Here is a 12,512-nt window from a genome sequence, read left to right as displayed (position 1 = left end):
TTTACCTTATATTTGGAGCTGTCAAAGGTAAGTAAACGATCTGGTGACTAAGTCTATTTCACTTTGCAAAGGCAATACAATAGAGTGCTTATTTTTAAATGACATTTGAAATCAAATTGGGATGCAAAGTGTATGGGCTTCAGTGTAATTCAGTGTTCTGTGTTACTGCAGTAATTACTTAAATGTGAATTCAGTGTAATATGATATTTTAGAAAACATTTTTTAAGAAGCAATCCTGATGGACTGAAGCATATCACACCTTTTTTAAGGTAAATTAAAACCAAGTTATTTTATAACTGCATGATTTAACTAATTAAATTTAAAGCTATTATGATAATATATTAATCATAGCAGCATATGCAGGATTATAAACTTTGCCACAATTGCACAGCTGAATCAGCCCAATGTTGGCCCAACACCTCACACTACACAGTCTGTGGATTCAATTCTGGCTCTTAGGTCAATGGCAAAATTCCCACTGAATTCACTGCATCCAGAATTTTGGTCCACGTGCCTAGCTACTGTGTAATACCCACATAAGATAGGTACACAACTTAAAGGAATCTCATCAACATGTCAGTCCCTACTACCAGCATCACAATCAGAATTAATAGGATAAATATTTGCAATTACTTTTAAACAACCACCTTTCCTTCTAAATGGATAACACTTTTTTCCTCAGAGAATTTACTTAAGAGGATCTTTGATATCCACTAACAAAATCTGTGCTCTGACTTTTAATTTGCTTCCAAAGAAGCAAAATGGAAAAGATGTTGCTGTAGAAGCGTTCCAGCTCAGAAACATCCAGGTGACAATCAATAGAAGAAACACTGAGTTTGCTTTCATTTCAGACCTGGACTTGTATTGTGTATTACTTGTGTATTACTTTCTTAGCAAGCATTTTCCCAAAACACCAACACCAGACTCCCCACCATCCCAACATCTTTGTTATCAAGATTACTGAATGACCTACAGCAACCTCTGGACTTGTGAAGAGTACAAATTACTCCTTCAGCCAAATTAGTTTCTCAGGAAAAGACACGAAGTTGCTTTGGGGACAAACATAAACAACAACAACCAAACACAAACTGACGCAGAACTCAAGCACAACTTAAACTGTTACTTTACGCATAAAGGATTAGGTCAGAGACTTCTGCAAACCCACTTACCCGAATAGTGGGTTTACAACCCAAGGGGGAACACACAGCTAGAACAAATTCTAGTGGGATTTCCAGAATTGCAACCAGATCCACAAACAGTTGGGTTTGTTCCTCAAAGCAGAGAACAGTGACAGCCAAGCAGTACAGTAAGAGAACTGTACACGACAGATTTGGCTCTGGGTAAACTGCATTCAGTGTTTAGCACACAAGGGTCATGAACCTCAACATTTGTTTTCAATAGTTCGTGGAACACCACTCCACTCTGTGTCTTCAAAGTCAGGATGTGATTTTGGGAGAACTGTCTGTATATGCTGTTTAGCCTTCAAAGAGAGCATCTGTCTCTCCGAACAAGTGAGGAAGAGACAGCAGCATACAGGGCAATATTTTCAACAGTGCTTTCCGGGCATTAAGATCGTGAAAGCCAAAAGAGATTTCGAGGACTCTTCTCAGGTTCACTGACGTTTGCCAGATTAGAAATGCTTTCTGCAGGAATTATCAAAGAAGCCGCTGTCAAAGCGAGATGCCAAAACGCGCGCGAACGCAGCTCCTCTCCTTTCGCCTCGGCAAATAAAAGACATAAGGCGCAGCCCGGCGGAATTTGGGAGCAGGGAGCTCCTCTCCCTCCGCACCCGGCGGAGGAGAAAGGAGAAAAGGATCCCGCTGCCCCCGAGGGTCCGAGCGGGTAATACAAGTCTCAGGCAAGTTGGCCCCGAGGCTGCCCCGCGCGGACCTCGGGCTCCCGTCCCAGCTCGGCGGGCGCCCCGCCGAGCCCCGCCGCGGCCGCCCCCTTACCGTGCCGGGGCTGGGGCTTAGAGCCCGGCGGCTTCTCCTTCCTGCCGCCCGCCGCGCTCCGCATCCGCCAGCACGCCGCCCCCCTGCCCAGCGCGCCGGCCATGCCGCGGGCGGCACCGCGATCGCGGCGGGAGAGCGCGGGGGCGGCGGCGGAGCGCGGGGCGCGCTGCCCGGCGGCGGCGGGAGCGGCGCGGTCCCCGCGGACCCGCCTCCGCCCGGGCCGGCGTCAATCAGCGCGGGCAGGCAGCGCCCAGCCCGGGCAGCGCCGCCCCGCGCCCCCCGCCCCGCTCTCCGGAGCAGCCCTGGGGACGGCGCCCGCCCCCCTGCCCGGCCGGGTCCGTGCGCCGCCAGCCCCTGCCCCTACCGCGGCGAAGGAGAGCATCGGAGGCGGCGGTGATGGGCTCCTGGGATGAGAAGAATTCCGCGCTTGGGAAATGACAGCCCTCGGCACAAACCTCCTCCTGCCCGCCGGCAAGTCCTCCTACAGCACCTTCCCTGAAAAACATGTGTACGTTACCTCCTGCCATCAAAATCATTGGTTGTGCACACTCCTGACTCCATACCGATGAGTAACTCAACCTGAGATTCCCACTTCCCACAAGACCATGTGTGGTGAGACAACAGCCTGCCTCCTTCCCTCCCTCACCTCCGCGGAGCACCCTCTTCTTCCTCCCTAGAGTCCCGGGGACTCCTCCGGCCATCGAGTTCCTCCCCTGGCTTTGGCGAGGGGTCGCCAAAATTTCTGTAGAAGGATTATTGCAGTGCAAGAAACATAATGCGCATAACTTTTGTTTGCAACCTTAGTAATAAATCCCTTTGTATATCAAATTATAGTAGTGACTGCAGCAGCCCTGAAAAGTTATTCCATGGTTGATTTCTAATTTTTCATACCCCTATATATATGTGTGATCAGCACTTCCACAAAATGTATCCTTCTTTCTATATGGACATAGAAATACAGAGAAAATGTATGCAGAATTTGCACTGATTGAAAGAGGAGGAGGGAGAGAGAAGAAACATAAACCCTTCTTCATGTGCCACTATATTCCATCTCTGTTTCCTTGATTTCAATAAACTTGTGGAGAAAAATAATTAGGATTTGTTATCATAATTTTAAAACTCTATTTGGGAACTAACTGAGATCCAAGTTGCGATATTTTAATTAAAATTTCATTGTGAAAGACTCTTCAGCTTTGAAACTCAAACAGCCAAGGTGTAAAGGAGCTCTAGCTGGCCCACAGCAGCACTGTTTTGTCATCCAGTTAAAAATCATCCTCCTTCTTCTCAATGCCCACAGCCTCCACCAACAATCTCCCAACACCCAATCTCCACCAACAGCCCCTGTTAAGCTCTCATCCATCCCAAGCCCCGATGTCTCAGCCGTTCTGCCTCACCTGTGAATTGTGCTCAGGAGTCAGGAGTGTCACAAGCCTGCCAGAGCTGTTGGTGTTCCAACACGCTGCACCAGGGGTGTTTTTCATTAGTGCTGAGAATGATTCATGTGAGCAAGGATCACTGACCTTGACCTCACATGCACAGATACACCCTGTGGTGATGAATGTAATAGAATAAACAGTTAGATACGACTGCTTATTCCCTCTTGCAGTGTTGTTCTTGCCCAACTCTGTTGCTCTAGAATACAAATAATGACTCATTTGCTTACCCTCATAACACCACATTTAGAAACCTGCTATTCATCTCTGCTTGAAGGGTCTTGAATAAATATACTCCCAAAACGGCTGATTTAAATCACATATATTTTTATCACTTGACACTGTTTCTGTTGTTATTGATAAAGACTACACAAGTGGGTGTGTGGTGTATCATGTCACCGCTGAGGAAGTTTTTTATAGTGAATGGTCTTTTGTTAAATTTACTTCTATAAGAGTATTTACACAGGGGAGAAGGAAGAAAGAAAAACAAAGGAAAATACATCTGGGGATCTATCTCTTTTTGCTAAGAATAAGAAAACCCTACAGCAAGTATTTGGAATGCAAATGAAAAATAGAGTATAAAAGTGTTTTGTAGGGAGCAATATTTTTAAATGTTGTAAACATATATTCCACATAAAACAAAGTATCAGTGAGGAGGAAAACTGCAGTAGTTGTATGCAGATTTAATATTCCAGAACAACCTTAATAAATATGGGGGGGAAAAGGGAAAAAGAAAAATAAAAATAAGACTCTTATCAATCTGACATACTTAATTTGTCACTGTGAAAAGAGGTAACTTTGCAGAAGCTTCCACAGCTGAACAAACATATTTGCAACCCCCCCCTGAAAAATTGATTTTTTATGTTATCAAAATCAAATGTTTTTCTTTTTTAAAGAGGGAAAGAGACAAGAGTCTTCTTAAATATTATTGTTCAGTGTACTACCTGTGATTTGACAGATCATCATGCTTCATCGTTTGCCAACAAAAGGTGGAATTGATAATATGAGAAGCCTCTGTTGAAAAGGTGCAGATATAATAAAATTATAATACTGAAGAGCTACATCGGTGTTTCATACTGTAATTTCTTTGCCATGGCACCATAGGTTTTAAGCTAATTTTTTTTAGTCTTGTTTATGTTTCCTGCTCATTTAGCATTGGAGATGTACAACTGTTTCCATGTATTAACTTGGGGCTGTTTTTCCACTGGCAAATGAGTATTTGGGTGCCGTATCTCTGTTCAGCATGTCCTTTGAACATAAGCACAAAACAGACTGGTGGTTTGAATGCGTGTTCTAAATTTTGCTTTTGCTGAACAGACTTATTCAGACCCTCACAAATAGGAGCACTGCACTGCCATACTTGCTTTTTTGCTTAGGCATCTGTTGTTTTACCTAAGAACATTATGGAAGCATTTCCAATAGTACTGGTTCCCAGTGCTGAAATTATTAAACTTGCTTCCTTTGGAAAGGGAAATACACAGTACATTCTGAGGGCATGACCTCAAATTGGAAAGGCTTCAGCTCAGAACAAGGAAGCAATTCACCACTAATCCAGAAGACTTGGATTCTTCTGTTCCTTCCTACCTTCCAGTTCAATACTTGGTGTCTACATCCTCATAATTTACCATTAGTGCGAATTTTCTCTGTTATTTTTGTTCTGATTACATCTCCTAATCTGGTCAAACAGAGAAAAGCTGGTTGAAGAAAGAAGTAGTTACCAAAATTACACTGACTCCTTGCAGACCACCACTTGACATTCCACATGGGAATCTATGCCCCTACAGAAGATGCCTTGAGGTTACAAAGCACCACAAGAGATTTTGTACAAACCACACAAAAGCTAAATACCAAGCAGTATATCTTTTGCTTTTTTTTTTTTTTTTTTTTTTTTTTTAACTGCACACTCTTACCTGTCTGCAGCTGCCCTCCTCTGCTCTGTGTAGGTGCAGAGCTGCAACAAAGCAGCTGAACTGGCACTCATCCCCCCACTTGCTCTTTCACATCAACCTCAGCTGTTTTCATGCACTGTTTTGGATCACCCAGTGTAGGCTCTTCTTGTGCTTCCTGGTGCTGGAGGAATTGGAAAAACAGCAGGGTGTCTTTGGTTGCAGCTGCAATGCAACACAAGGCACAGAGCAGGAGTTAGGCTGTGGTGGCTCTTGCCCTTACAATAGAGGTGTTCACCCTACCACAACTTTATAATCCTTTGCATAATTGATCTGAGTCTTATTTCTTCCATGTGCCAGGGGCAGCTATGCACATAAAAGTCCAGCAAGGATACTCTGTGCCTGCACAGAGGGCAGCAGGGATCCCCACTAGCCCAAAACCTTAAGATTGCTGCTGGCCAGAGCTGTTTGAAGCAGGCTTCAAGGCTAATCTTAAACAAGTCATATTTTTGGCTTCTTTTGCTCATAATTATTTTACAAACCTGGGGGTAGGTTTAAAAGGCTAGCTAAGTCATAGAAAAAGAACATGCAATGATGACAGATCTTAGTACCAGAAGTTTGACAAAAACAGACAGCCATTAAAATCACGTTCAACGAAGCAGAAATAGTGATTTATCCTTGTATCTACAAAATAGAATTTTTAGGTTACATATGCAAAAATTAAAGTACACTTGAAGTCCCAGAATATTTCTTTTAAGTGTAATATTGTTTATCCTACTCCTAGAAACTAGGGAAAAAATAGATAACTGTGAAACAAGTCACACTGCAAAAGAACATTTTTGTTCCCTATACCCTTGCCTGTGCTTTGTTTTACCCATTTTTGTTCCTTCAGTTATTACTCCTAACACCAGAAAAGTTGTTTCCCAGCGAATGGAAGTGAAGGGCTACATCCAATGGGTAATACAGAAGATACAATCCATAAACTGCACCTACACATTTCATGCTGCATAGACTTTGATCCAGTTGACTGCAAAAAGCAATCAAGGATCTGCCCAAAGAATCAGAGGTGCTGGATAGATGCATCAGATGGATAAATATGGAAGTTTAGGAAGCCCACAGGATACAACTTTGCCCTTTGAGCATTTAAGCTACTATTCTAGGAGCTCAAATATCAAATGATCCTATTACATATTGAACCTCCTGCCAAAAGTAAATTTTTTTCCAAACTTTTACACAAATCTGATCAGAGGGACTTACTTGAATCATAGTCCTGTCTCTGAAAGACTTTTTGTTGCAGGACAGACTTGCCTGCATGCTTTTGTCTTTTCATTCAATATGAAGAAAAAACTACAAGATTTGTAATCTCAAGTTCATTTATCCCAGATGCCAGAGATATTTCAATATTTTACTTTGTAACTTACAGCAGGCTGGGGAAACTGCATGTACAAATACATCACTAACACAATGAGCAAACATTTAGAGATAAGTGTATGTATTTACAGGTACCACAACTTAGTAGCTCACAAATAAGCAGGGGGGTTTCTGAATGAAATAAAAGTTGCAAAGGTATAAATTATAAAGAAAAACTGAATAATTCCTGATTTTTCGTGTCAGCCATGTTTCAGTGACTGAAAAATAAATGTTATGTAAGAGAAATTTCTGCTTTCAAAGCTGTGGAATTATTGCAAGGTTGCTTCTTGATCCCTCATGTTAGCCAATGAAACAGTAATGCTACTAAAGAGATGGAGGAAAAGATAATACTTAGGATGCACAAGAGGCAGGATCCCAAGAGGACACACTGCTCTCAGGTATTTACTAGGGCTTCTCCTCTGGATGCCCTGAGGAATAGGATTTTAAATAAATATAGAGCAAAGTTATGCACAGGGATCTTTGAAAGAGGAATTAGAAGGTCAGTCATAAAAGGCTAAACTCAGCTTTTAATTAACAGAGAGTTTAAGAAAGAAATAGCTATGCTAAGACAGTCTGAAGAGATCTTCCTTTCTACTTTCAAAAATGAAACTGATTTCAGTTTAGTATCACTAAATATCACAATAGAATCTGAACTAAGAATTTAATCCTTACAGTTGTGAGTAGAAACAGACTTCTCATATCCTAAATAGAATCAAATCTTTGTCCTGCAGTGGCAACTTACCCTGAAGATAAAAAGAAAAGGCAAGCTCTTTTTCACCTGTCTCCTTCTTAATCGTTCGGTGAGTCTGACACAGCTTTAGTTTCTATTTGCAGCTCTGTAGGAAACTGCAGAAAACCTATTGCCAGGGGCTGCAAGAGGAACATGCAGAATGAAGCATTACCTCTCCTGGCTGTGCATCTCCCTGCCAACAGCCACGATATCTGCAGCATCCCTCTGGCACATGGAGGGTTGCAGGAGCTTGCAGGAAACCTCATCCAGGTTTAATGGCACTTGCAGCTGTGAATAGTTTGTTTCTTCTTTGTTTCTGTGACCACAATTCACGGTTTCGCTCTCTCTTCCATGGGAGTTGTGCTTGAATTTGGTGTCTGGGATTGAGCCCTAACTGCAGTAGCCAAAAGTGCATCAAACACAGCCTATGATACATACTGAGTAGCATGATAATGTAACCAAACTCATATCGTTTTGTAGCTCTAATCACCCATTAAATTCACCACAGCTGCATTATATGGCTTTTCCCTGGCTTTTAGTGAGAAAGTGTTGCTTTGAATAAAGAGAACAGAGTAAAACAGGTTTGCAGCTCTTAAAGATGTGTATCAAAATTACATAATTTGGTCTGGTTTTCCCTCTCTAATTCAATAACCACCTAATTCTTTAAAGAATTGCTACATTCATATTTAAATTGTAAATAGATATCTAAAAACTACTTTAACAAAACATTCTGTGCACTGCTTCTATGTAACATCAAAGAAGAATATGGAATGAAAATAAGGAAATTCCTTTGGAATTAGGTGTATGGGAGATCCCTTATCATTAGCACTGGTTCTTTTTCCTTTGGTTGGTTCCCTGATAGTCAGCATGCAACTTTTTAGCTTTATAGTTGTCTTCACCATTACTCAAGTTTCTTTGGTGTTTTCATTAGTCCCTAATGCGCTTCTGCTCAGAAGCTGTTTTCTATTCCTTTTAATTTTGGACTCATACCATATCCAAGAATCTTTTGGAGTTGAGTGGATGGGCACAACTCTGTCACATTCAGTAGCAGAAATCTAGGACATTGTCACTGATGGTCTGACCGTCCAAAAGAATATGTGGAAAAGTTCCTAGGTTATTGCAGTATTACTTCATGACACCTCTGTCTCACTGCTTCATTCTTATCTGATGTGCTATAGAAAGAACTATCACACTACAATACAATATTTAACCTCCTTGAAACCTATTTGCTCTGAATAATAGAATTTTTGCAACTTTGCTCTTTTGGCCTGCAGAAGAAAAAATTCAGATGTAGAAGAATGAGTTCTACCTCCCAGGAGACTGACCAATATGTCCTTTTTCTCTATGAAAGCTCTTTTCTTTATACCAGAAAAACAATCTCATCTTGGATTCAGAAGCAGATACTGCTAATGTTCCCAATTATGATGCATGCCAGGTCGTGTGCTGCCTAGTTGATTGGCACATCTCAGGGCTGACAGAGACCAGAACTGTGTGAAATGAGAGATGAGGCTCGTTGTCAGCACTCCTTCCCTGCTGCCTCTGCAGCAACGGGGTCTTTACCACCAGGCACAGTTCTGATGGATACATTTTGGCCTTACCTATTTGATCTTTCATTCTTGGTCAAAATCAACATTTCCACAGTACTGCATGAATACAGAAAAGGAAAGCAGGAAATGTGAAGGAAACGGGGACAAGAGAGAAGAAGCAGCTTTTAATTTACCCAGTGTAAAGCTGAGCTGTGTAACACACTGCTCCCAGGAGCCAGTGCCCTGTTCATGACCAAAGGAAAGCAACATGCCTCTCCAGGGCTGCTTTAGGCTGTCACAACCAGACTCTGCCTTTCCTACAGACTAAAGATAAAAAACCAATTTAATGTTTGACACCTTTTGAGTTCCCAATGCATTTTTTTCAGGTTCAGCTTTAATAGCCAGAGGACTAAGGGATATGGAAATACATGATGAGTCAGATACACACCATAGAACTACTTAACATTTAAAAACCAAAAGGCGCATTAGAGTTGGTAATAATGATCCATGTCTTCCTATTTTTTTTCTGTTTAACTACAGTAAAACTAAGAAGGGCTATGCACAGAACTGTATCAAATCTGCCTCTGCTATTTTTATCTCATAATTTTCAACAGGAATACATTGTATCTTTCAGGAATTCATAATCTTATATCTCTCAGAAGCATTCCCTATATAGATACAGTTATATTTATCATATGTAACTTACTTGTTTCTTAAATAGTTGGTAGATCATTTCCACTTAAGTTATTCCTTGGCTTATGCTAATAAACCAAGAAACAATTCCTACTGGTAATCAGGGAGTTAAAACTTGAAAAGACAGTTGTTCTTAACATGTTTTTTAATCCCATGGCATCCCTCTGGTATGTGTTAGGTATAATGGCAAAAAAAGTCATTCTAGGTCACTGCAGACCTCAAAATACAGGAATAAAAAACTAGTTTTGCCAAAACAAATTATGTAAAGCATATAAACCAGGCTATAAATTTCTTTTCAGAAATCAAACGCAAGAAACATTTCAGCACTGCACCACACACACACCCACATAAAAGTAAATAAATATTGATAATTCAAGTCTACATAGCTAGAGTCCCTCTTGACGTATTGAATAACTGTACAGCACTGCTCTATAGACCTGGGACAAGAAGTCTGAATATTAAAAACGGCAGCAATTCAACAGAACAATGAAACATCCTCTTAGACTTAGGTGCATCCTGTACTACAATCATTTCTTTCACTCATACTTAAACAGCAATATTAAGTACTCACCCTCAGGGAAGGAAACATTTTCTATAGCATATCATATTTTGATCTACATTTACATAATTTGCAAGGGAGAAAAAAAGAAGAAGGTATGTGACAAGCTGCACCCGATAAAGTCAAATGATTTCAAAGGATTTGGGAGTACTTACAAAATATTTTGAACAATATAATACTGAGGTTCACTCCACATTAAATGAATATATGTAAAGGGCCTAGTAGGAATATGATAAACCCAAGGCACATGAAATATTAGTTAATGTTCCCATCCCCTGGATCGGGTTAATATCTTCTATATCCTAATATCAAATATAGAAGATCTTAGTTTTGACCAAAGTTCAGCTTAGATTATTTAATTTCTGTTCCTGACTCTGTCAACAGGAAACTTGCCTCAGTAAAGGAGACAATCTTAATGCATAGGACATATAAAATACAAAGAACAATTACGTAAAATCAGGGAATATAATGTCTAAATTAAAAATGTTTCACTACCAAAAGAGTATGTGATGTTGTTCTATGTGTCTATGGGCAGATCTACCTTTGATGTGGATCAAAGTGAACTCTACTAAGAACTAGAACTGGCAGTTCACAAAGCTATTTAAAGACTCCTAAATGTAAAATAGGTAAATTGTGCAGGGAGAAGAAGGAAAAATTGCTACAGGTCTCCCTAATGAAGTGATGCTGACTTTTTTTTTCCTACAACACAAATATATAAATTATTTATCATGTAAGAATTTCTATATATATAATAATCATTATCTATAATCAACTGAAATCAGAATGAAAACGTGCCCCATTCTTGGAAAATTCTTTAGAGCCAATGGTTAACATCCATATCTAATATGTATGTAGTTTTAAATGGCCATAAAGGATTTTGAACCAGAGTTTGCCACTTTCTACATCAGTGTTTTATCCAATATAAAGACTGTTGACTAAAAGGGAAATTTCCTTTTTTAGCCTTTTTTTAAATTTGAAATTAAATTTAAAATAGTGGCCCAAGCTACATTTATGAGGCAGACACTTCTTTATTATTCTTTAGACATGCTCCCAAGAGATCCTGCTAAACTTTTTTATTAAAACAGACCTACTAACAGAATCTGGATTCTGACTGAGCTTAGATACAAACCAGGTGCCAAGTTGGGTGCCTGCACTCTAAGACACTGATTTTCCCCAGCTTCCAGAAAACTCAGAAAGAACTTCAGGATTTTCAGGTCAATCCTGTAAGTGCTTGTTCTTGCAAGCAAGGGATTTATGGGAAAAGTCCCATAACTTTTCATGTTCCAAGTTTCAAGTAGCAGAAAAATGTAATAGACCATTTTGTGGTTTTGATGAATAAGGATGGAGTGCCAGCAGTTTTTAAATAATTTCCTTCACTATTAGACATAACAAGGATGGTGGAAGTTTGAACTAAAACTTGCTTCCTTGATTAAATATTATCCCCTTGCCATTCTGAACCATTGCCGTTTCCTATAAGGAAAGCCCTGGAGTACATGCTTAAGCATGCATATAGTCCCATTAGCTCCAGTGAGCATAATGAGAAAACCAAATGAGAGTTTAGGCTTAAGTTATTATTTTAACATTGTCCAGAAGGACTGAACTATTAAATGTTTTTTTTGGAGAGATAGATTGAAGACATTGTTCTCAATCACAGGTTTTTTTCAGCAGAGGCAAATTCCGTCTGATTAATGGCAAATTGGGGGTTTTCACCAATATGATATGGGAATTGCTCAAAAGATATAGATTTATAGGAAGCTGCTGAGGGTCTGAGAATGTTGAAATGAAAAAAAAATCTTTATGATGTATAAACAACATCACATTTAAGTTTTTATTATTAAAAATTCCTTCTTGTCTGGGAACACTTAAAAAATTAAGAATGTTGATAAAAAATACTTGTAGCCTTAACATTTCATAGATTCAATAACTGATACCCAGGAAATATTATTTAAAGTGTGCCTTATTTTTTCACTCTAGGGAAAAATATATCAGTTATCCATTTGCAAAGTCTTGTGGCATCATATGATTAATCCTTTACACCATGCCAGAAACACATGTATAGCAAAACCTTTTAATCTAATTAGTTAGAAATGTTGTATATACCTGCCAAGGTTAATGAAATGTATAGCAGTGAGATAACAGAGGAGAAAATATTATGGTTTAAGGTGTTAGGCAATATTTTACTGGTTTGTAACTTGTGAAATTGTTGTACAGAATTTCATTCAGAAGTCAAACACTTGACCACATGGTAGCAATACAGCTCACAAAAATATAAGATTAGATTTATCTTTTTAAACCCTTAGTTTTTCACTTATATAAAACACCA

The 12,512-nt window shown here is 39.8% G+C and overlaps 1 protein-coding gene across 4 annotated transcripts in view; it reads right to left on the bottom strand.

Moving 5' to 3' along the window:
• ZNF385D (zinc finger protein 385D) overlaps positions 1 to 2,542 on the bottom strand; it is a 416,407-nt gene extending 413,865 nt beyond the window's left edge. The window contains exon 1 of one of the 4 annotated variants that reach the window (XM_021538112.3): positions 2,470 to 2,542. In XM_021538112.3, the coding sequence (XP_021393787.2) occupies positions 2,470 to 2,488 (19 nt within the window). In that variant the 5' untranslated portion in view covers positions 2,489 to 2,542. Of the gene's footprint in view, positions 1 to 1,952; positions 2,089 to 2,316; positions 2,428 to 2,469 lie in introns of those variants that run through there. The other 3 variants (XM_021538113.2, XM_021538111.2, XM_077787150.1) reach the window with 3 other exon arrangements.
• Positions 2,543 to 12,512: the final 9,970 nt, after the last annotated feature.

Source organism: Lonchura striata, chromosome 1, assembly GCF_046129695.1.
Source record: "Lonchura striata isolate bLonStr1 chromosome 1, bLonStr1.mat, whole genome shotgun sequence".
Classification (NCBI taxonomy): domain Eukaryota; kingdom Metazoa; phylum Chordata; class Aves; order Passeriformes; family Estrildidae; genus Lonchura; species Lonchura striata.
Note: the sequence above shows the minus strand (reverse complement) of the source record. Positions and strands in the feature narration are given on the sequence as shown.